This window comes from Colletotrichum fructicola (genome assembly GCF_000319635.2).
Source record: "Colletotrichum fructicola Nara gc5 chromosome Unknown KSG_Nara_v1_contig08, whole genome shotgun sequence".
NCBI lineage: Eukaryota > Fungi > Ascomycota > Sordariomycetes > Glomerellales > Glomerellaceae > Colletotrichum > Colletotrichum fructicola.
This window is the reverse complement of record NW_027094058.1, coordinates 3,714,162-3,738,326: the sequence shown is the minus strand read 5'-3', so window position 1 is coordinate 3,738,326 and position 24,165 is coordinate 3,714,162. Positions and strand designations below refer to the sequence as shown.

The 24,165-nt window shown below is 50.3% G+C and overlaps 7 protein-coding genes across 7 annotated transcripts; 4 read left to right on the top strand and 3 right to left on the bottom strand.

Moving 5' to 3' along the window:
* Positions 1-1,520: 1,520 nt before the first annotated feature.
* Positions 1,521-3,134, top strand: prlL-9 (MFS transporter prlL; the record flags this gene model as incomplete). The annotated part of the gene is made up of 3 exons (XM_032024932.1): positions 1,521-1,664; positions 1,714-1,765; positions 1,843-3,134. The coding sequence occupies 3 exons, from the start codon at positions 1,521-1,523 to the stop codon at positions 3,132-3,134; spliced, it is 1,488 nt and encodes a 495-aa protein (XP_031878459.1).
* An 828-nt stretch (positions 3,135-3,962) lies between these two features.
* Positions 3,963-6,093, top strand: CGGC5_v014119 (uncharacterized protein; the record flags this gene model as incomplete). Its single annotated transcript, XM_032024931.1, has 9 exons — positions 3,963-4,147; positions 4,202-4,347; positions 4,401-4,544; positions 4,614-4,675; positions 4,722-4,788; positions 4,853-5,436; positions 5,490-5,620; positions 5,671-5,916; positions 5,979-6,093. 9 exons carry the CDS (start codon positions 3,963-3,965, stop codon positions 6,091-6,093), a joined length of 1,680 nt encoding a protein of 559 aa, XP_031878460.1.
* Positions 6,094-6,789: 696 nt separating this feature from the next.
* On the bottom strand, positions 6,790-7,096 carry CGGC5_v014118 (uncharacterized protein; the record flags this gene model as incomplete). Its single annotated transcript, XM_032024930.1, has 2 exons — positions 6,790-6,807; positions 6,857-7,096. 2 exons carry the CDS (start codon positions 7,094-7,096, stop codon positions 6,790-6,792), a joined length of 258 nt encoding a protein of 85 aa, XP_031878461.1.
* A 3,732-nt stretch (positions 7,097-10,828) lies between these two features.
* Positions 10,829-11,329, top strand: guaD-0 (Guanine deaminase; the record flags this gene model as incomplete). Its single annotated transcript, XM_032024927.1, has 1 exon — positions 10,829-11,329. One exon carries the CDS (start codon positions 10,829-10,831, stop codon positions 11,327-11,329), a length of 501 nt encoding a protein of 166 aa, XP_031878489.1.
* A 440-nt stretch (positions 11,330-11,769) lies between these two features.
* Positions 11,770-12,231, bottom strand: CGGC5_v014116 (uncharacterized protein; the record flags this gene model as incomplete). Its single annotated transcript, XM_032024926.1, has 1 exon — positions 11,770-12,231. The coding sequence occupies one exon, from the start codon at positions 12,229-12,231 to the stop codon at positions 11,770-11,772; it is 462 nt and encodes a 153-aa protein (XP_031878495.1).
* Positions 12,232-14,762: 2,531 nt separating this feature from the next.
* Positions 14,763-15,757, top strand: laaA (L-amino acid amidase; the record flags this gene model as incomplete). The annotated part of the gene is made up of 2 exons (XM_032024925.1): positions 14,763-15,489; positions 15,546-15,757. 2 exons carry the CDS (start codon positions 14,763-14,765, stop codon positions 15,755-15,757), a joined length of 939 nt encoding a protein of 312 aa, XP_031878494.1.
* Positions 15,758-16,057: 300 nt separating this feature from the next.
* Ank2-3 (Ankyrin-2) lies at positions 16,058-22,238 on the bottom strand (the record flags this gene model as incomplete). The annotated part of the gene is made up of 7 exons (XM_066153037.1): positions 16,058-18,320; positions 18,371-20,933; positions 20,986-21,102; positions 21,153-21,396; positions 21,446-21,763; positions 21,817-21,873; positions 21,942-22,238. The coding sequence occupies 7 exons, from the start codon at positions 22,236-22,238 to the stop codon at positions 16,058-16,060; spliced, it is 5,859 nt and encodes a 1,952-aa protein (XP_066007576.1).
* Positions 22,239-24,165: the final 1,927 nt, after the last annotated feature.

The following is a 24,165-nucleotide window of genomic DNA, read 5'->3' as shown; positions in this document are numbered from 1 at the left end:
TTGTGAATAGGTACGAAGTAAATAGATGTTTTTACGAGGATAGAAACCAACAAACCACCTGCGGGTACAGCAACGGCGTTTGGTAGCATTGCGATTGGCTACCAAGGAAAGCCGTTGGTTCCGACTTGCCAAAAGTGCCTCCTGTGGCTTTCAGCTCGACTGCTTTAGACAATACTGGTATGAGAAAGAAATCAATCGTTCCACGAAACAGAAATACGCGCAAGCTTTGAGAGAGATCTTGAGTTGCCGCCTTGATTGGTCGCGATACGAGGGTCGAACAGCGAGACTAATGCCAGGCCGACTGAGCAGCTTCTTTGGATTTGTTTGTTCAAGAGTCGCGACGCACGACATTCAAAGCCGAGGTCAGGTGCCAACCATTCACATAAGCTACAAAAGAGCATCGCTAGGCGTGGCTGGGCTTGGCGTTCGCGGGGTAGAAAGCGAGCTGTCAAGGCTTGACACTCCAGCTGCCGCTCAAGCGAAGTGGTTGTTTGTGGCCTCCCTGAGTAGGAAAACTAGACGAACTACCAGTGGTTTGAGTCACTGTGGTCCCCTAATGGTCTAGGCCCAAAACGGATGGTCTCCGGGCGTCCGGCGGCCGAATTCGAGCTTAAGTCCGGTCTGTCTCACACCTGCATCCTATCAATCCCACCGGACCAAACCCTAGGTGAGGATTTTTCTGCTCAGAAGACGAGGGCGGCGGCGGCGTCCGTCCGACGCAGCATGCCGTCACCCAAGAGCCAACCACGCAACAAGGAATTTGTGGTAGAGATTACTCACAGAGTCACAGTTCCTGCATCGGCGGACGGAGTGGAGTAGAGCCAAGTCCGACCCGGGGCCGGGGTGGAGTTGTGAATAGGGTAGAATGGGGCCCTTTTAAGATTTGCAGATCCAACACTGAGTCTGGAATGTTTCTTGCTGCCTGAACATCTTGTGCAAGTTATGCAGATTTGCCATGTCTTTTGAGAGGCATGCAATGCACAGGATACGAGCACAAGTCATTGACTGGATCCAATGCCCTGCATGACATTAATCAGCTACAAGCAATAGCCCGAGCTTAGTGCTGCATTATTAACTCCCGCCACGGTCAGAAAACGCGGGGTTCGGCTCGGGAGGCTTGGGGGGATGATCACTTCTCTTTAGGCCACCCATCCATGTCCCTCCTTACCGCTGCTGGGCTAGACACCAAACACGCTCCACGTCCAACGTGGTGTTGGTTCGTACTTTTTGGAGTCGTGTGGAGACGGGAGGATCACCGGCCTTGTCCTCCAGGGAACCTTTTCACCCCGAGGTCGGCGGCGCGACTCACAGTCATTTGCGACGGTCAAAAAAAGTAGGTGACGAAATAAAAGCTGGCTGCGACCCTGGCAGGATCGTCGTCAGTCTTGTTTGCGCCGCACCCTTTTGCTCCTTCACCTGTCTCTTGCCAGTCATCCGCCGCGTTCTGTGTGTCGCGCGCGCCTCTACTGGTTGCAGAGTGTTCAATTGAGTCCAGCTTCTCAGAGTCGACGGCCCCAAAGATGCAGTACGACAAGGAGAACAAGCCGGCCGAGTCGCCGTCGCGGTCTCTCGAGCATGCGACGGATCTTGACCGCCCCGGCTATGGCGACGAGCACGTCGAGTGTCCCCCTCACACGACGGAGAGCAAGCTCGTCAGCAAGATTGTGAGTTCTTCCCGTTGAAACACTACCATGTGAATACTGACCTGGTCAGGACATGAGGGTCATTCCCTTCCTCTGCGTCATGTACCTGCTAGCTTTCCTCGGTAAGAAGCTCACTTTCCCCGCCCGCGCATCCATCCACGATCGCAACTCCAATGCTAATCGCCATTTGCTTTCGTAGACCGAGTGAACATAGCCAATGCGAACGTCTTCGGCCTCAGCACGGAACTGAACCTGAATGGCACCCTCTACAACAATGCGCTTGTCGTCTTCTTCGTGCCCTACATCCTCTTGGAGATTCCTTCCAACATCCTCCTGAAGAAGTTCAAGCCGCACGTTTGGTTGAGCATCAACATGTTTGGATTTGGTCTCGTCACCATGCTCCAGGGCTTCGTAACAAACTACGCTGGACTCTGCACCACCCGGTTCTTTTTGGGAGTCTTCGAGACGGGCATGTTCCCGGGCGCCTTCTACCTCATCGGCATGTGGTACCGGCGCCACGAGGCGCAGAGGAGATACTCGTTCTTTTTCAACAGCACTACTCTCGCAGGAGCCTTCGGCGGTCTCCTCGCTGCAGCGATCGGAAAGATGAGTGGCATCCGCGGCTACGCTGGATGGCGCTGGATCTTCATCCTCGAAGGCCTGTTGACCGTCATTGTCAGCTTCTTCTTCTACTTTTGGCTTCCCGACTTCCCCGAAGAGGTCAAGTGGCTCACCGACGACGAAAAGGCGTTTGTCTCGGCCCGCCTCCGCGCCGATCAGGGGCGTTCCGCCGTGGAGCGCAGCACAACCCTCAAGGATGTCGGCAACATCTTCAAAGATTACAAGGTCATTGTCGGAGGTTTCATGTACTTCGGCCTGATTGTGCCCGCTTATGGCTACGCCTACTTTGCGCCTGGCATCATTCAGACGTACGGTTACGACAGCATCCAGACCCAGCTGCACAGTGTCCCTCCATGGGCCGTGGCGTTCGTTTTCTCGATGATCATCGCCTTCATCTCTGACAAAACGCGCCATCGATTCTTATTCGCCATCTTTGCCATCTGCGTCGCCATGGCTGGTTTTGCGATCTTGATCTCCGTGCATAACAACACCTCCGTACAATACGCATCGCTCTTCCTCGTGGCGATGGGTTCTTACACAGCCATGCCCATCATAGTGTGTTGGTTCAACATGAACTTGGGAGGCCACCACCGTCGCTCGATTGGCAGTGCTTGGCAGGTTGGCTTCGGTAACATTGGTGGAATCATTGCCGTGTTTGCCTTCCTGAAGAAGGATGCACCAAAGTATATCCCCGGATACAGCATCTGCATTGCCTTCGTCATTTTGAGCGGTCTTGCGTGTCTCATCTATGCGATCGCATGCTGGTCTGCAAACAAGAGCAGGGATCGGGCTGCCGGACAATCTACATTGTCAGAGGAGGAGAAGACTGAGTTGGGAGATCTGTCTCCTGATTATAGATATCTGTTGTAGATGATATTCCGGAGTCTTGAGCGGTTGTTGGCTTGTGGCAGACGAGCCATGCTGTTGACACGAAAAGTAGAACCCAGCACTTAGCCAGTGCTTTAATGAAGAATGCGCATTCAGGTTTGATACATTACTCAGCTAGTAGACTGTTGCGAACGCCATGTGATACGTGCCCAAAACTTAGGCGCATGAGACGCGGCCCTTGACCCATCTGTATCTCCGGACATGGCTCCATCTCTACGGCGTCCTCGGCCTTAAATGTGGGGACCTGTGTCCGCAGCCTCCGGACTTAACCAGCACCTGAGGCCAACCCGGTCTGAAAACAAGGGGAAACAGTAGAACCGGATCCAGAATTCGTCCAATGTCCGGAGGGCCGAGTAACGTCAACTGATTAAAGTTTCGATCCGCGTTCGTTATTCGCCAAACACTGGGCTACTTTCAAGCTTGATCTGGATGGTTCCTGCCGCGCGCATGCTACCCCTGTGATTCCCCGGAGCCATCCGCAAGCCATAGGAAACAAAATAAGAGTCCAAGATCTCGAAATTGACTTGGCCTCAGGAACCCTTGCAATCGCCAATATTCAGCGTGCCATGTTCATCAACACAGCCTTCAACATAGTCACAATCTTCTGGAAATCAGGTGTTGCTGGAGTACCTAAGCTACGGTCGCCTTCTTGGCGTACGGGACGGGATTAGAAATCCGTCTTCAACTTACTCCTGACCAAAGACTCAGGGGCTAGATGCTCTTTATTATGTATTTAAGCTCGTCAGTTTATCAGACATTGGACGAACCATTGCCTCGTCCTTCATGCCTCTTGCGCTGGAGACTACCAAGATGTTTGTTTCTCCACTCAGTCTGACCGTCTTGCTCTTTTCTGGCTTTGCTTTTGGTCATCGACTGCACCACCGCCAAAATGACAGCGTCGAAGATCCTGCCGCACTTCTTGCTCGAGGGATTGAAGCCCTTGGTGGCCAGGATGTCATCGATTCTATAAGCAGCTTGTCGTACTATGGCGAAACGTAAGTTGAGTGCGTGCTTTCAGTGATGGCTGACCAGTCGCTAACCAAGCATAGAATTCTTCGAGCCAGGACTCTGATGCTGGGAATTTCTCTCACTGGAGTTGATAATGCAGCTGTCACTGCTGGCCGACAAAACGTGACTTTTGCCTTTGATGGGAACAACGTCCGGCAACGCATCGACAAGGTCGCCTCTCTTGGCCGTACGTAAAGGTTTATATCCGGCCAGCTGTTGATGCTTGCTAAGATCTCACAGCTGGATGGACATTTGGGAGAGCCAATCTCAGTCCTATGGACTTCTCTTTGGTTGTTAACGGCGGTGAGACTGGTTTTGCAGCTGTTGTTAGGGGAAGCTACGACCTTTACAATCCTACTGGAGATCCTCAGGGATACCTAGACGGTAAGCCCACTCACGCTTTCCCCCATACCATTTACAATATACGCAACTAATAATGAAACTTTGTGTCAGGTCTTCTTGCATCGTATTTGATCAGCGAGGCATATAAGTGGCAACCGTTGCTTCTCTCGACGGTATGGCAGATTTGCATTACTTGCCAGCACTGACTAATATTAGCAGATTCTATCTAACAATAAGTTTACCTATCGCTCAGGGGCCTCGGAAGCCGGTGTTGAGCTCCACGGTGGTGAGTCCTGCTAATCATCTTTTTTCCTCGCTGCTGCTCGGACCGTCCAGCTGACAACGCGTAGTCCATGACGATTCACTTAACTTAACGGTTCTTTTCAATCCCGATACCAATTTGCCGTACATCATGCGCTCCTACGAATATCACCCTTTTTTTGGTGCCTCGACACACGATCTCCTTGTTTATGACTACGCGGAGGTTGATGGTGTTCAGGCCCCGCAGCGATTCAAGACGATCTACAACGGAAAGCATCTCATTGCGGATTATCGTGCTGATCAAATTCTGGTTAATCCTGCGATTTCTGAAAACTTGTTCACAGTACCCGGCAACGCGACGATCCCTCAGGCCAGCGTGCCCGTACGGGACGCACAATATGACTTTTCTGAGATTGGTGAGACATCGGCCAACTTCCTTTGGCCAGGAGCATACACAGGAACTCCTGAGATCATCGAGTCGGCAGCTTCCAGGCCTTTTGATGATCTGCCTGGGTTATGGGTGATCAGTCCCGAAGGGGCCTTGGCCATGCGACAAGCCGTAGTGGAGCTCGAAGATGGATCTGTCATCGTGCTGGATGCTCCTCCTCACCAAAGTAAGCTGGTCATTGAATGGGCTCAAGCTCGCCTCGGGAAAAACATCACTCACGTTTGGGTTCGTATTTCTAGACAAGCCAAGCTTCTCTGCTCCAGACTGACGTTCTCCAGCCTACCCATCATCATCATGATCACGCCTTTGGTGTTGTGGACTACGTCGCCAGTGGCGCAAAGCTCATTGTACCTGACCATGCAGCCAGCTACTACACCACTGTGCCCCAAGACCAGATCGTAACCTACAGGTATGCAACTTCCATTTGAGCGAGGAAGACTGGGCTAATCCATGCAAAAGCCAAAGCGGCTCTCTCGTTCTGAAGGACAGCCGAATGCAGTTGGCCCTCGTCGATATGGATGCGACTGTACATGCTGAAGATCACGGCTACGCTCTCATCCTTCCGGCGTGTCCCACCAGCGACAGTACTACGGCAGTCTTTGATGCAGACCATGGGAACTTGGCCTTCCTGGAGACTTTCGATCATGCTGCAGTCCACGAGCTATTGGCATCTTTGGCTAGCGATGGCGTTGCCACCAATGCTCAGTAAGTACTGTTTCACAGATTTTGTGTATATCTTCGAGAGAAAACTGACATGTAAAATGCAGTTTTCTCCCTTCTCATGGGCCTGCCGGCAACATCGCCGACATGATCCAGGTTGCCGGGTTTCTGTATCCTTCGCTGTCACCTTCAGATTTTGTGCATAGTGAAGCAGCCTGCTAATCGACGTGCAACACCTGCCGCCTACCAATACCTTGGGTATGGAAAGACACGTACACAGCGCTCTATCAGTGCTTTGAGGGTGCGACACCTCGGGAGCCTGAGGAATGGATGAATAAGCTTGGGAGACATGGATCCTGCAGCGCAGCGTGTTCATTCGTTTCTATTCTTCGCGTTACGTCTTGTACCTAGGCCTAAGCCTTTCTACAAGCATCTAGTTTCTGTTGTTTTGCTCACGGAATCTGAAACCCTCGAACGTATCATTCTACTGTTCATCTAGACCTTGGGCCTTGCACAGTTACGTACATTAATTGACTTCCTGCGAATCTCCCTCGAACTGAAGGCAACGAGAGAGCCACACCGCTGCGTATAGTACCCAGATGTCAATCTCCCAAAGAGCCTCTCACATTATCTAGTTCAAGCAAGACATTCAAAATTAAGCACTTCACGTGAACGCACCATCATCATGCAGCCTCCACAGCCAAGTCAATCGCACGATTTTCCAGCATCTTGGTATGTCCAGACTGTCAAGGGAGTGAAGGTATGGTTCGGCTGGCTTTGCACCTGGAAACGCTGACTGCAATAATTGTGTGTATTACTCAATATTAGGCGGAGGAATATAAGGCGGAAGCGTTTATCGAGCTTCGGACCGAATTCTAGTCGTGCGCAACTGGGACAACTGGCTAAAAGTCCTTCAGTTTATTTGCAGCAAATGACCTATTGCAAGTGTTAGCCAAGTAAGGAGATGGGAAGAACTAATACAAACCATGTTCGAGCATTGCTGTCCGGCACGGCTGCAGCCATCGGCGCCACGGGTCACACTTTCCGGATGGTCGGATGGGCAGGACGGCTCATTGGGGCATCTTGCATCAACGGCAGGGCACGATGCCATGGGGCTGTCAATGCGGACACAGTCTCTGCCGTCCCAAGGGTTCTTGTATTCAGGAGCGCCGAGGACGGCCGCGCCCTGAATGAGGAGAATGGTGAAGACTGGGGAGATGCGCATATTGTATTGTTGTTGCAGAATGAGTTGGCGCTCTGAGGCAAAGGCTTTGGGAACATCAGCGAGGTTTTATATACAAATAACTTGACGCGAGCTGACTCGGTTTGTTGAGGGGGTTTGTCTTACGAAATAGGGGGGCCTGGGCCTATACCGTAAACTCTTATTCTACTCGCAATCCACCGAGCCCCTCTAGACAGGGTATGGATTGGTCACTTTACACTAACAGAGGTGTTGCCCTCTACCTGGCCAACCTGGGTCCTGACATGAGCAGATAGAAGCGTATGATCTTCAACTCAGCCAGTGGGGTTTGATGAATGAAGGTGGCAGAAAACCTTCCCTAGGTTTTCTATTAATGGAGCTGAATTACTGGTTCTTAGTGTCCAAAACGACCACTGCAGGATCTTAGGGTTGGCGCTTCATGAGTCATGAATCTTTCTATCGATCCAAGATTGATACTACGTCAACTGAGGTTTCAGGACCTCTCTCAAGGCGACGGGCGGCGGTCTGGCGCTTTGGTTGAAGAGCCTGAAAAATTGAGACCTCCGATGTGAACGTAATCAGCCCGGAGTTCTCGTTTGTAAATTAGCCTAGCTCATGGCAAGAAGCTTGAATAACTGCTTCTGTGTTGTCTGTGCTAACCACCTGTCCCGAGTGAGGTTGGCTCCAAGAGGTCCCCGAGAAAGCCTGAACGACGAAAACCAACGTTTGCATGACCATTTCTTTAGATGCGTCAAATTGCTTAACATACCTCTTGGGGTTCAAACAAAACACAGCAAAAGGAAATGCTCTTGGTGAATTCGAATGAGCACGATGGCGCCGTATGCCCCAGACCTAATCGACTCTATCAGAACACCAACCATCTTAGAACAGACTCTGCAATTATTAAACAATTTACTCAAACTTTCGCAGATATTAACACAATAACAAGTCACGCTTAGCCGGGGATTAAATGTCCTTTCAAGCGATCTGCGACTGATCGGACAAGCCCGAGAAGCCAAAACATTTACCAACAGCGTGGAACAGAGCTGGTGGAACCGCGGAGCTCTCCGCATGTGTACATATGGGGACAGCGAACCAGTGGGGCTGCAAGCTCCAGCATGTCCTGTGGCTGCTTGATTTGTTGACACTCATTGCAAATAGATCATAGATCCGTCGCATCATCGCGAGGCGTGGATTGGAGCACAGATTCCAACGACGCAAGACTTCCCATTCGGATAAACAGGCCATGAACATAGCCGCGCTTCATGGCGTGACGGGCCATCATCAGCAGCGCAGAAGACTAGGTCCACTCGGGCCATACCACAACCGTCAAAGTGGAAAGGGTCAGAAGGGATGATTGGCTCAGAACCTGCTCTTTCTCAGAGTGCCCCCTATCGAATGCAGCGGCAGAAAGTTGAGAAAATCAAATGGAAGCCGAGACTTGGGACGAGAGGGAAGGTTTGACAGGGATGGCAGTCAGAGCCAAGTGTTTGTCTCCAAGTGCCGCCATTGCCGAGAAGAAAGATGAGAGGCAAGGAGGACAGGGGGAGGGGGGCGACTTCAGACAAACCACTATCCCAAGTCAACCCCCTTGTCTGCGTCTCTGGACGATGGAGAAAATTGAGGAGAGAGAAAGGGAGTCGAGAGGAGGGAAAGGCCCAACAGGGTTGGCATCTCTCTTAATGCTACCCCTGTCGAGGGCAGAGGAAGATGAGGCGAGGCAGAAAGCCTCGAATAACGGCAAAATATCGAGACAAACTCTTGATCAGAAAGGGGATTGTACTGAACTTGATGCCAACCCGGTCACACTGGATCTAGACTTCAGCTCATACAAAGCCGCATGCTGCTGGATAACGCGGGATGAGGGGAACTGCTTGTTGGTTTTAAACGAGGCTCCATATGGCTTGAGTAGGTAAGCATTGGGTCGAGTATTGACCAGATATATTGTAAAGAAGCTGGTACTTTGGTGCGTACTTTGACATCAAGCTTGAGCTCCAAGGCTCAGAGGAGCAGCCGATCGGACAGTTTGGTATTCCAATAGAAGGGGTATCTTGAAAGTCAACGACGCTTTTCCGTCCTCTGACATGCAATACCCCCATGTCCCAAAGCAACGAGCCTATTCATGATTTGCAAGAAAAGTGAGTTTTGATGACTCGCAACCTTATAAACATGCCTGTGGGACTAGGTCTCGTGGCTTGTGCGGTGAAAGCTTTTCTCAAAAACGCACGCTTTGCTGGGGGTACCCCGCTTCTATGAGATGAATATCGGATCGCTCCTAGAAACACGGGCATACCCGACGGCACAGGAGGCGCCTCCACACGCCGCTTACAACCTCAATTCAATAAATAAAGCTTACAAAAAGCTCCTGTTGTTTTAGTCTCCGCACTCCACAACTAACGCCCATTCCGGGACGAATTTATCATAAGCTTCACGTCTCATCTTCACAACTGCGGCATACTTCTAGTTCGCAACGGGCATCACATCACATTGATTTTCCCCAGCCACTCTTGCGCCGAACATCATGAGAGTTGCCACTGCCGCCATGTTCGCCATGCTCGTGGCGCCGATTGTTGCAATCGGCGGTACATGCAACAACAACTTCGAATGCTGTATGACCTGCGACCAGCTCGGCAACTTGAAGCCCGGCCCAAGTGGCAGGACGTGTGACATATATTGCGACATTCGCGACGTCCGCGAAAGTGTCTCCAAATGCTGCGTATGTAGACGTTCAATGTTGTTGTGTCGTCTGATGTTAACCCCCAACTCAGAAACAACCATAGGGTTATCCGCCGTGAACCTTTAATGATGAAGGCCTTAGACAACGATCTCTTGCCGATGATTCGATTAGCAGGTGATTGTATGTGTGGATTGGTCTTGCGAACCATACAGAAGAAGGTGCTGAGATATCGGCAATGTCGACCTGGTATGCTGCTACGAGCAGGTTATGGCAGCCAACCTTGGCACAAAGCAAAAGCTTCAATAATGATGCTTCCACCGCTATTACTCCCTGTCCCATACCATATAGTTGCAAGCCTACAGAAACCAGCTACATCGATCGTAAAAACATGCTGGCTACAAACTTCAGCTTCAATTAAAACGGTGCAGAAAACGCTATAATGATACCTCCTTGCATTAATTCTAAAGGTTGATAACATGTAAAAGATATTATAGGATACTGCACCCATCAAAGCAATGTCGTGGTTCGTGATGTTCTTTAGTTTTTGGTCATCGGTCGGTTCTGTATACAGTGCGATATGCGGTTTGAGAGACATGTGCGATGATGCTTTCGTGGACATGAATATGAATTTCGCACTTACGGACTTGGAAAGTCGCGTCTAGTAGACTTACCTGTTAGTCTCCAGGACAGAATTGAAACCCCAAAATCGATGAAATTCACTTCAGCAAGAATGTGATTTACGTAGAATTTGATGAGGTTATATATTAGACGCCTTGGGAGTCTCTTCGCCGCCTGCTTCAAATAGGGTTCACCAATATCGCAGTCAAACCAGAGCGCTGTTCAAGAAGCGGAATTGAGGTTGAAGATACAGAAAACTCTTTCGGTTATGAGTCACCAGCCAAACGAATGTGTGAAGTAGAAGTAGTTCTGTGGGCCAGCAATAACTTTCATCCGTTCTTGGTACGTCATCTATTTTTGCCCAATGCTGACTTGCGATCTTATCACGAGTTTACCCCGCCGTTTGTTCGCTATTACAACCCTCCATCCTGGGCGAGACAAATTTGAATTTTGAGCCCATCATGACTCAATCTCCCGACTACAAAATTCTTAAGCGATGCGTCGAACTTGCTAAGGAAGCACTGGATGCCGGGGACGATCCATTCGGCTCCGTCCTCGTAGGTGCTGACGGAACCATCATCCGCGAAGATCGCAACCGCACACAGACCGGCGAGAACGGTGACGGCAAGCCGGATGCAACCCTGCATCCCGAATTTACCCTGGCTCGATGGGCGCAACTCAACCTTAGCGCTGAGCAGAGAGCTAAGGCGTCTGTCTACACATCTGGGGAGCACTGCCCCATGTGTGCTGCGGCACATGCCTGGGTGGGCTTAGGGCCGATTGTCTATGTGTCGTCAACAGAGCAATATGCATCATGGCTGGAAGAGTTTGGGCTTGCAGCTGGCAAGAAGGTGGCGGCACTTCCTATCAGCCAGGTCGCTCCCAACACCCCGGTTCAAGGGCCGATCCCAGGGCTTGCGGAAGAAGTGAAGGCCCTCCACCAAAAAAAGCATGCCAAGTAAGAGTCCTGAGACTGAAGCATGTCAATTATGTCGATTGGACGTTTTTGTGAAGGCGAGTTTGGTTAGGAAGCTGTGTCTATGTCAAGAGCCAAAGCGGAGGATGTGAAAAAAAGAATGGAGTGGGAGACCATGCCTTGCTATCAGCATAGTCTTGGACTTAGGTATTTACTGGAATCAACTAAATTCCAACGGAGTCATTCATGCAGACCAAATATCATATGTGTGAATGAGTGGGACGGAGACTAGGTGTGCTCTCAGCCTGCGAGGTTGAAGAAATTCATTGCCCATAGATGCGATTCTTTGCGATCAAGGCTTAAACATGCCAGAAGCAACAGCAGCTAAGATCCATGTAACTGAGCTCATCAGATATCCAACCTTTGACCTGAACAAACACTCTGGTCCTTGTCCTTGGATAAGCGTTCAACCCTCCCCATCCTCTCTCAATAGGCAGCCTTTTTGTCATCTCGCAGATAGATACGCTGAACGCTTTGCATGCGAATGCCGCGAGCTTCCGCGATAGTCCCATGCTTCCGACCTCCGAATCGACTCAGTGACTTCTCTCGCTTTTCAAAGTCATACACCGCCTGATCCAGCATCTTGTCTTCAATGACAGCGTACTCATCATATTCCTCAATGAAGCCCTCGGAATCTGACGTGGGATTCTCAGTTGGAACATCGACAATGACGTTGTCGGCTTCGCTCTCTTCGAAGTCCGCATCATGTTCGGCGGAGGCATCATACGAGGGTTCAACGTTTTGATCCTTTGATGCAGGAATTTTGGTGTTTTGCGTAGCGTTCTCCCTGGTGTCCTCGCTTGATTTGGGCTTGGCGAGAAATTTCTTGGTGCGTTTGGGGACGACGAGTGTCCAGGCGCCGGCGTCGGGGCTCTTGGGTTCGTCCATTGTGGCTTTTGAAGAAGTCTGAGTTGAAAGTACTGATGTGAGAATGAAGATGGTCGGCCGAGCTGATTGTTATTGGGCATATCGCAGCTCACCCATGGGAGATGATGAGCGGCGGTTGCGATATTTATGTCTTTAGCCGGCGTAACTATGGTTGTCGCAAGCATTGTTTGCGTGGTGTGTTGTCGAAAGATCTGGAGACTTCCCTGTGCTAGAAGGGACTGCTTGACTTGTTCGACAAAGAAAACACAACAATGCACTGTCCGATGATTACATACCAGTTGTGAACAAGAGCGACAATGGGGGCCACTGGTGGACGTCAGGTTGCTTTGGGGTTCAGCAAGGGAACGGTCACAATGGCTGTTTCCATGCCTTTGACTGATCGTTCTACTGTTCAAAATTCCCACCCGTATCAATAACAGAAGTTTGAATTCCTCGAACCTAAGTAAAGTCATGTGGCCTTGGCTAGCCTTTGTGATTCTGCCTTGATGCTTGGTGGCTGTGATCGGCAGAAGCTTCCGTTAGACTGCTTTGAACGCTGTTCACAAGGAATTGTCTCATACAAACCTCCCTACGCTTTTTGGCCACCAATCACAGGAAGAACCCGAAAATCAGAGAGTTCTGCTTTTGACTTATTTTGTACTTTCACTGGTTTGTGTTATCACGCCCACTCATAAGGTTGATGTCAACCTAATTTCGAAGCCATGATATGATCTCTCGCGGTATGAGACATGTGTTCATCTGAAACTTGGAGCATGATTGATATATTGGTTATTTGCCTAAGGTTTTATCGAACCAATTCGCAAACATAAAGCAATGGCCTGAAAAGCGTGGGAGTTTATAGCAACATTTAGTTGAGCAACAGGCTTTTGACCTGATCTCCTCGGCATTTCCTCTTCGGCATTTGCCTCTGAGGAAGTTTGAAATCTGCATCCTTAAAGCTTCTCTTCAAAGGCCCATTACCTCTGTTGTCTTCGTAGTCGCCGTCGTCATCGGTACTTTCATCGTTGTCCGAGAGACTGCCATCAGATTCCTCAAAGTCTTCGTCCCCAGAATCATCGCTGTAGTACTCTTCATCATCCTGAATCTTCAATGGCTTCACCCTCTTCCAAGGTGCTTCTGTAATCAAGCATTGTTGACATTTGAAATCAGCATCGTTCTCTCGGAAGTAGACCCTGCTGCAAGTTGTACGCTTGCGCGTTTGTGCCTGGTTGCAGGAAAAAAGTTTGCGGTCAAAGAATTCGCCGCACGCCTGGCACTGGTTGTCTTTCCAAACAAAACGACACATATTGGTTTCGAAAAGGGTTGGTGTTTGTTTAATGTCGTTTTCTGCTCAATGATAGATACACTTTGGGTGATGAAATGGAATGAGACACTAGGTAGAAATGAGACATGGCTTAACATTTTAGCTGGGCTTCTCGCGACATTTCTAGTCATCATGGTCACTTGTGGTCCTGAGAGTATGAGGACGCTTCGAGATGCACTCAGAACTGCCCGCTTTGACGCCTTGACAATCGTTGAATCACAACAAAGCAGTTGCATCAGGCCCATTCACCAAGACAGCCTGCATGCTGAATGGATTCTAAGCCTCAATTCACTTGAGCTCTTTGAGACTGGCCTCAAGATATAAAGGATCATTGTGCCTATTGTTGGCTTCCTTCGATCGACCTGCATTTCAAAAGATTTCGAAACCACACTTCCCTGCGCAAGATCGCGAAAGAACCAGTCAGGATCTTTATCCGGAAATTGCCATTTGCATCTTGAAACATCCGCAAAGTCACTCCTCGAAAATGTGTTATTTAGTTCTCCACTCTGTCGACTGCACCAGCTGCGGCACCAGCTACACGACGCGCCATGAGCGTCGAACAAGCAACCACAGCCCTGGAACATGCTGCCCGCGCCACCCCTGTGGTCAGATTTTGAGTGAAACTGTACAGGGCGAAGTGATGAAACTCGGGCTTTGCCCCAGATGCCGTCAGAATGAAGGCAGGAGAGGAAGACGAAATCCCGGCTGAGCTTCATAAACCATGGGTTCCAATAGCTCACTCCGGTCACACTGCAATACCGATCGCTTAGATATCTATACAAACAGTCAATGAGTAAATCTTCTCGTTATAGTATGCAAATGATTTCGGCTTTTCAGTGAGTAGTAGGAAAAGCTTCAAACATAATCTACTAAACTCAATTGGTCTAAATGTTGATGACACTGCGATTGCACAGCCAACGTCTCCAACGGCAGCATTTCCCGAAATGCAATGACCCACAGCTTAGTCCTGTCTTACCTCAATGTCATTCGATGATGTCCAATCGCAGTAAGCTCTGGGCTATTTAATGAACTTTCGCTCCCGGATCGGCAGGAGTTTATGCGCCACCGTAAGCTTCGTGCGTCTGATACAACATAAATCTTACTGGCGCGATCGGCCGATCATTCACTGCTCAAGCCCCGTTTCGTATCCCCGCTTCTTGTAGTGAACACTTATCTCTTTTCATTGACTGACGAGAGCAAATCACCCATACAGCTGATTGTCAATAATATGGTTCTCATCAAAGTGGTCGAGGGGTCAGTCCCCTTTCCTCATCCATCATTTCCTGAGGACTCGAACCCTCAAACTGCCTATCGTATTCTCGGCGACCTGTCTGCAGATAAGCCGCTTGTCGCACTTCACGGCGGTCCCGGGATTCCACACGTTTACCTGGCCCCTCTGTTCACGTATTACCACAAACAAACCAAGACTCCCGTGATTCTGTATGATCAAATCGGTTGCGGCAAATCGACGCATTACCCGGAGAAGCAGGGCGATGAGTCTTTCTGGACTGTGTCGCTCTTTGTCTCCGAGCTCGAGAACTTGCTGGCCCGCCTCGGCGTCGACAAATTTGACCTCTACGGTCACTCATGGGGTGGCATGCTTGCGGCTGTCATCGCGACGGAATCGGCATCGCCAGTCCTGGCGCCAAAGATTGAGAAGCTGATATTGGCCAGCAGCCCCGCGAGTATGAAGTTGTGGGAAACGGCACAGCGCAATTGGCTAAAAGAGATGCCTAAAACTGTCCGCCAGGCAATCGAGAAGGCGGAAAAGGACGGCGACTACGAATCGGAAGAGTATCAGGCAGCCGTGATGGAGTACTACAAGGTTCACATGTGTCGCATTTGGCCATTCCCCAAGGCCTTGGCGGACGCTTTCGATGAGCTGGAGAAGGACCCAGCGGTCTATTCTACCATGAATGGACCAAGTGAGATTACTGTTGTCGGGAACCTGAAGAGTGAGTCCTGCTTCTTTGCGCAGCCTCCTATAAGACGAGCTTACAGCCTGCATTAGGTTACGATTGGAGTGAGAAGTGCAAAGAGATCAAAGTCCCCACTCTGGTAATTCATGGCGAGTTTGACGAGGCGTCCTATTTGGTGGTTGAGCCTTTGGTCAAGAACATTCGCAACTCTAAATGGATTACTATCAGCAATGGGGCTCATATTGTTCACTTGGAGCAACTTGAGAAGTACTCATGGTTTCTGGAGAAGTTCCTACATGGCTGAGCAGGCGGTCTGTGTCGAAACGATGATGCCACTTGAGTGCAGGCGTAGAATGGCGAGAGGGACACCGTAGCAAGTATGCAAAGAAAGTACGGAAGATTAGCCAAGATATCAAACAAGAGTAACCTGATATCAATTGGCAAAGCCCTGTTGCAAGACATGTTCTTGGTTTCCACAATTATGCGTATTTTTCCGATTCATCACCTCAACTCTTCTCTGATGCTGCCCATTTACCCCTTTTCATTTCATCATGTCTCATGAATCCAAGAAACCTACAAATATTCATTTTGGAATCCCATCAAATCATTCAAATTCTTCGTCAGACAGCATGCGTGGGCCCCTCTCTGCCCTCTCATTCGGCCGCAGCATCCGCGGGCTTCTGCTGCGGCGTGGCTCGTGAAATAGTATACCCACATCCCTCATTATCTCCTCGGCTATGGTGGTGCCAACGTCCTTGTAAGCAGTCTTCCTGCCTGATTCGAGGAAATATTCAAGTTCGTTCTTCAGTCTCCATGGCGCCGTTTCCGTCCGGTAGACCCACTCTTGAAATTGCTTCCTCTCCTGCCTCATGAAGGATTCCCATGGCTCGATACGCTTGTATATCTTGGGTGCCAAGGGAAGGTAAGGGTTCCATGCGCGACGGCGGAACGCAAGATACCCCAAGGAATTCAGAAAGGCGAGGGACAGCGTCGTGTCCTCGGACTCAGGATCCGCCTCAAACAGCTCTTTCTGAGCGGGTTCCGCGACACGGGGGGCTTTGTTGGTAACAAAGTCTTGCTCAAGGACTCTGAGCACACCCATGAACTCCTCCGAATCGATATCCACAATGCGCCTCTCCATGACCAATGGGACTTCAATCGGTTCATGCATGCCTTTGTAATTGTTGAAGCAGCACCGTCCAGTAGTCCATACACAAAACCGGCAGAAGTAGAGCGTCTCCTCCTCGGCATCTTTGCCGCACTCATCGCAATAGTACTCGCAGAACACCGCTTCCTCGACACGGTCGTCCTTCTCTCTCACCCAAGGATCCACGACGTACGCCTGTATCAGTCTGACAGCTTCATCGTCGTACCCAGTCCGGAGGAGGAGCAGCCGCGATAGCATTCTGATGATGTAAAAGTGGTCGTCGATCGTCCTATGCTGGGCTTTGACTAATTGCGCAACATACTGTGCGATGAATCCGTCGGCATTTGCGACAGCCTGGTCAGTCAGCGTTTTGTGGTGCCCTCCCAGTGCGGTATCAAGTGGTTTCTGGCCCCCGAAATCTTCAGCACGCAGCATCCTTTCCCAATGATCCATGCCGGTCTCCCTTCTCAGCCTCTCACACGTATTATGGATCATAGTCATCATCACCGGTACCTCTGTTTGAGGGTCGTCCGTATGCAGTACCGTCTCCCCATAAACATCGGCGTTGGCAATGAAGTCAGCGACCTTGGGATGCTGGAGCAAGGCATCGAGGATCCCAGGCTCACGGTTGTCCACGGCAACTTGCGCGGCACTCCTCCAAGAATTGTCTGAGGGTTCTTTTCCCGGACAGAGTTGTCCTTTCACCGGATCAGCACCCAAGTCCAACAAGTACCGCACCGCCGGCAGATCCCCGCTCCTGCAGGCCTCGCCCAGCACGGTAAATCCTACCGAGCTGACGACATCGTCCACGCCAAGACCGTGCTGAATCAGCAGTTCGATCATCTTGTACGCTGGTGCGTCACTATTATTTGTCAAGGCTTTCCAGACACAGGAGCCGCAGTTTGAGCATCTGGGCGTAAGGTCGGCTCCATTGTGAAGAAGAAAGGCAACTAGTTTAATGGCACCGGAGGAGCATGCTCCCATGAGGGGTGTTTCGCCGTCATAAGAAGGGGTGTTGATGGTTTCAGGAGCTCTTTCATAAAGAAGCTTGGCAATCTCGAACTTTCCTCGAGAACATGCTGACCAGAGCGGCGTTTCCTGGTAGTAGAATGATTGAAAGTTGGGTTTGGCCCCTGCTTCGAGGAGACAGCGCACAATCTCCAGGTGGCCTTCTCTGGCTGCAATGTTCAGAGGCGTTTCGCAGACCAAGCCCTCCTTAGCCTGGTGGTTCACCAGCTCCGGCTCGTATTCAAGAAATAGCTTGCATAACCCGAGATTTCCCTCCTGAACTGCAGCCTGTAGCGGGGTTCTGGGGTCACCAGGTGCCAAGAATCGTTTTGTATCGGCACCGTGATCCAGGAGTAGCTTCACCAACTCTACGTCCTTCTCCGCCGCCTCGATAAGGATGTGGTCGAAGTCTTTTGGTACATAGTTGACACTCGGAGGCAACGAATGTTCCAGAAGCAACTTGAGAATTTCCACATTGTCCCCGTACACGGCTGCGTCCAGAACGCCAGGGAGATTGTAAGCTTCTTCCAAGGTGGGGTCTGCACCGTGCTTCAGGAGAAGTTCAACCATTGGGTAGTTCTGATTCTTGACTGCTAGCATTAATGGTGATCTTGTATGGCGTTTTGACTTGGGATTAATAGTATTGATGGAGCTGTTGTAAGAGATCAACAGCTCTGCGATATCGAGGTTTCCGTTCGGGTCTTTATCGCCGCTGCTGTATTGTCAGTCTGATATACACCCTTCAAGAATTCAGTCCCTTACATGTCTTCCAGTCTCCCCGCGACGAAGTCCACGGCAACAAATAGTGGTGACTTGTCGCTTGCTTGTGGATGACGGTCGGGATTTGCTCCAGCCCTTAGAAGCAGTTCGACGGCCTGGAAGTTCTGCTCGGTAATCGCGTAAGATAAAGCCGTAAGTCGAACTGGTGCACCGTTACTGGACTCGGAGTCGGTGAGAAGATCAATGTCCAAGTCCCGTCGTTCAAGCAGATGAGGTAGCCAATCGGCGTATTTTGGCTGCATCAGCAAGTGTATGGCAGCAAAGCCCGCGGCATCTCTCTGATTGATATCTTCGATGTTGTCTATTAGATGTAAAAATATGTCGAAATGCATGTCGACGATTGCTGCTGTCATTGGTATCAGTTTATCTGGGGAAGGAAAGTTGATGTTCAGATCGGCCCCAGCTCGACTGAGCTTGTCGATGATATGATAAGAATATTTCGTTGGCTTGCTGAATGCCTGATGCATGGGCGTTGACCCGTCTTTATCTGAGATATTGGGGTTGGCCCCGACTCGAAGGAGCTCCTCAACCAGGATCGGGTTTCCGTTGCTGCATGCCAGCCACAGAGGGGTCTCTCCCCTGAAAGTGGACCTGTTTACATCTGCTCCTGCTTTCATGAACGCATCGATCATCTCTGAAACGAGATCTTGATCCGGATCGGTGTTGAATCTGCAAAAGAACATCAACGCTGTGGCGCCTATGGCGTAGTCTCTACGGTTGATGTTGAAGGGACGCTGCAGGAAATGGCGAACCATATCTGGCAGACCGACCGGCTCCTTTGCAGCATGCATCAAGGGAGAAAGGCCCGCTTCGTCGACTATCATCTCATCATGTCTCTCTCTGAATGAGTCAATGAACATGGCGAACCGAGGGTAATCTCTCCACGTGTTTTGCTTGAGCCGCCAGAAGAAGCCCCATACTCCGGTTTGCCAAGGGTACGTTTCTGGGTCGTCCATGACGTACAAGTCGACAACAAGGTGGATGATGTTTGCGGCGTTTGCAGTGATAAGAGCCACGACAGGAGGAGTAATCCCATGGGGCGATGATATTGTTCCGTCTACGTGGCGACTCCAAGTTCCGTATGATGATGAATTGAAAAAACGGCGCACTTGGGGTATCAGCTTTCCCCTTTTGTCTCCTGAGAGCTTGAAATGCGTCCGCCAATTTCTTGCCGCGTAATGGTAAAACGGATATTCTCGTTCAACATCTCTCGAAAGACCTCCTCCAAATATGGGCTGCGAAAGATACTTGAGACAGAGCGATGCCATGTTGGCATGTTGTTCATCTTTGCTGATGTACGAATTGAAGTGGATTCTAAGGGAGGGGTGCAAGGGAAAGGCCTCAAATTCGTCGCTGACTCTGATCAGCCGAGGGCATTGATGCATCAAGATTGTCTGGATATCGATAAACTTCAGACGGGGATTGTCGTGAAGACACGCGAGAGCGTCGCGCAGGGTATTGCCACGAATATGTCCGATGGTGCCTAGGATGACATGCAGCGCTGACAGGGCGTAATTGTCGTTGCTTATGTTCTGGAACAAGGGCAGCAGGTTGTAGTCAAAGTACTTTCCTAACTTTTGCGGATATGGAAAGATCCGGCGGCTCATGGAGAACCCGTACTCATCATCGTCTCTTGCGGTCGAGAATCCGTCTTCCATGGAGCAATTGGCGTAGACGAAGAATGATTCTGCTTGCTCTTTGATCGAATCTGCCAGCTCTGCGGGCGGGTCTTTCGTTGACTTGATGGTACTGAAGTCGTCGACCCTCTTGTCCACATATGTAGCAATGTCCTTCCGAATGTCCTGGTCTTTCATCTTGATACGAGTGGCTCTCACAGAAGCCATAGCCATGACCTCATTCGGGGTGTAAGTGGTGAAGAACTTGAATCTGATGGTATCCCGGGGAAATAATTGGTTGAATGGTCCGGGAGGTGCTGTACTGGGAGGCGTCGGCGGTGTTGAACGAGCAACTGGGTGGTCGATAAGACTAGCTACTAGAGCCAGAAACTCTTTGACAAAACCCACGTCGCATTCGTGGAGCCCATCCACTATCAAATAGACTGTGATCGACTTCCCAGGACCCTGGCCCAACTGCAGCTGTGACATGATGTTCCGGAGGATGCCAAAGAGCGCGGCCATGCTAAACTTCCCGTCGGCGTCAGGGAACAGAAACTGACCGCTCAATAATTCGAACCATTGTGGCCGTTCGCGAAGAATCTCTCGGATAAAATACTCCATGATTGGTGGTTTCTTATTGCCTGTTGAGCTTGCATTGCAGAAGAACGAGAAGACCAGGTCCCATGGCTTTGACGCATCTCGAGAGAGGTGATTCGCAACGGACTTGGCGAGATACGTCTTGCCACAACCAGCACTTCCGTAGACATAGAAGTCCTCAGTCGCATTAGACTTGGACCATTCAAGGAAGAATGGATGCGTCTCTATCCATGTGCATGTGCCCGGCATCGGATTGATGTCGTGCCCAAGATGAGCATCGTTCCAAGTGCCAAGCCTGTCTACGAGTCTGTCCCGGCGTTCTTTCATGTACTCTAAATTTCCATCAGAACCAATCCACAACTCCAAGGTTGAATGAGAACTGACCGATGCTTTTCTTCTTCAACCATGCTTGGTGAGCATTGCCACCGTGTGCAGCAGGTATTACGCCTGGGGGCAGCCCCATGGCTCGGCCTGGCGGGGGGCGTGGTCGGACAGGGATGTCTACTTTCTGTCAGTAACTCTCAGAAATCCATGTCTTAGCAGATAACTACCTGGATCCGGTGACGGCGGTCGGGGAACTGGAGAACTTCGCAGTACCGGCGGTGCGGGCGGAAAGAATACCCTCCTAGACGTATCTGCCGAGGCCTTCGTCATCAACTCGCCAACTTGCTCAGCCAGCTGAAGATAGATCCTATCCTCAGGGGACGGGAACCTTGTGAGTTGAAAGTGGTCACAGTCTATGGTGAATGTCTTGCTTTGAGATGAGTCGAGCTCAGCGCGCCGTTTCGGAACTACCTGCTTGGTGTTAGAAATCTCAACATGGTCTTCCGCTTGAAGCTCTCACCAAAGTCTTGTGCGTTTCGGAACCATCAACAGTTAGCTCAACCCGTCTCACTGCAATGAAATTGAGCATCTCAAGTTCCGACGGCAGCCTCTCAAGAAAGGCGGTGTTGACTTCGCGGACGGCATCTGCATATTGCCTTGTGTCGTCCCATGATGGTTTCAAGGATCCTTTTTGGAGACTTAATGCCGCAATAGTCTTGACTGCCTTCAGAACGCCCTCAGAATCAGTGCCGTGATGTACCGTGTCCAAAAAGACAATGCCGCCGATGGAATCCCTGATGTTGAAATACTCTGGGCAACTCAAGGATAATATCACGGCCTTGCTTCGAGTTAGCCACATTACCCGACTTGCGGCGCGCGTTGTCTTCTTACCTTCTTCACGATGACCCCGCCGAGCCCATGTGCTATGAAGATCGTCGGTCCTCCTCCCTAGAAAGACTTGTATCAGCCGCGGATTCCCAACGTCCATTAACATCGAACATCGAGTCAAACCGTACCCCATTCACTGTGTAACCTGCCATGATTATTGCGAGGAGCTCATTGGCATGGAGCGCAATGCTGGAGGGCGTCATGTTGACTGACGGGTCTGAGTTGTATCCGTATGACCATACTCGCGCCGAGTTTGAGAAGTTGCCGAGAAATTCGGGATCCGAGATCCACATCTTGCCAGATTCATCATGATGCCATGTCGTCTTCGGCGACCCTCCTATGTCGTGGACGCAGATGATGCTATCCGAAGTCAGCGCCGCAACTTCAACCCGCGAGAGCTTACTTACTTCACCAAAGGCCGCCATCTTGGCGGCACAAGATTCAAATTTGGAGGGTAAACGCACTCCAAGCTCGGGATGATCATGATGAGCTCTTGACACGCCGCAGCTTGGTTCGCGATTGCACCTATCCAGCTTCGTTTGCGCCTCTGTTGATGTCAGCATAGACGAGCGAGTTGCAACCCCACATTCAGGGACGACAAGAAGTCGAAAAGACGACCCGTCACTCAGCAATAACAGTTTCTCCGCCCAGATCAGGCAGCCGCGGCAATGTCTTTCTCATGATGATGACTGCAGAGAAAAGCCAGTCTAGGCGACCTCATGTGAGGAGTTGACGCTGCTAGGGCTGAACGATTGGATCTTGCGCCACGCGAGCGCGAGCCTGCAGGTGCTAGACAAGGGGGCGGGATGCCCGTTTGGCCCCCAAAATGGCAAAGGCGTGGCGCCGAGCTAAGGACTTTGTGTCTTACCAATGGTCCTTTGCTTGTTCAATTATGCAATGCCAGCGCAGCCTGATTTCTGCTGCGGCTGAATCCTTGTTCTGTCCGACATTCTTGTCGTTGCTTCCTTGCTCATGCATGTACGTCAGACCAGGGTACCTCTTCCGATCCCGGCTTATGGGAAAATGAAGCCATTCGCTTGGGTCCTGTTGAATGTGGTTGGCGACAATGGTATCCTTGCTTACACACAGCGTACTTGTATCTCCGTCGATCAAAGGCGAAATGATTATTGATCTGATCGACGTAGCTCTCATTGATACATCGTGCCATCTCGGAAATTTTGCCAAATTCCCGCTCTCGAAAGTTTTCGGAATTAAAGTTGAGGTATGGGTCATTCCAGGTCAGCATTGGCTTGGGACGGGGACTTTTCTTCTGTTGAGTTTGCTTGGCAAAGTGCGCAATCAATGTCTTCTTCACGCAATTGAATCTTAGCTTGCTATAGTCGTAGTTCACTGCCTATGTATATCCGAGACGTATCAGTCGCCAGTCTTGAAGTTTCCGAAATGAAGATCGTAAGGAAATCAAACACTCGCCATTGCTCATCAGTCCTGAGTCGTACTTAAGGAACAGCTTTTGCGTCTTCGCAAGCAGAGTCACGCCACAAACCTCGCGGCGTCTGCTTCTCGCATTAGATTCACGGAGGAGATCAATCCCTGACAGATATTAGGCAAAGAAAGGTACGATGTGCTCAACACGGCCTCGAATGAAACCGGCGTATATGGCTTGGTTGCGAGAATAAGCAAATGCAAGGAGTGCCAAACACCATTGACTTCCTGTTCCGCTCACGAAGTCTCGCCGTAGTCTAAAGCTTCAAGCTCGTCATATCTTCATGCTTGCACCCTCCTAATCCTGCTATAGCAACCGCCAATTCCCGAGCATGGCCCTTGTCCAGTCGTAAGGAAAGAGCATTACTCTTCAACCACTTTATAGACGCTGAACTTGTAATCTAGTTACCGGCAGAGCCGTTCAAATCATGAGGTTGATGCCAGTAGGCTACTTTCAAGGGGCATTGTGGCGAATATGCCGGGATCAGAAAGGATGTTAGCTATACGCAGAGTAAATGTCACGCTTCAAGTTTCGAAAGTGAAGGTTTCCTAAAGCTGATCCCTGTTTTCTAGTAAATTATATATTCGGGATCAAAGGGATATATCGTGAGAATTCCGCAACAGACCGGCAATTGAAACAAAGTTGACCGACTTCTGCGTCATCCTATGATGTATCATGTCCTTAATTCGCGACAATTCCACAGCTTGTGGGTAGCGCGTTGGCTAATGTTCTTCGAAAACAAACCATGACTTCTCTTGGTTTGCTGTTATCATTCCCAAATAAACACGAAGTGGCCAACCAGATAGACTGGGTCCATGTGCCTGCGGCCACCCACGCCAGCCCGTGGGAGTATCTAACTCGGTCACTCATGCAGAGCTTGGTATCAGCAATGTTCCAATGAAGGCCAA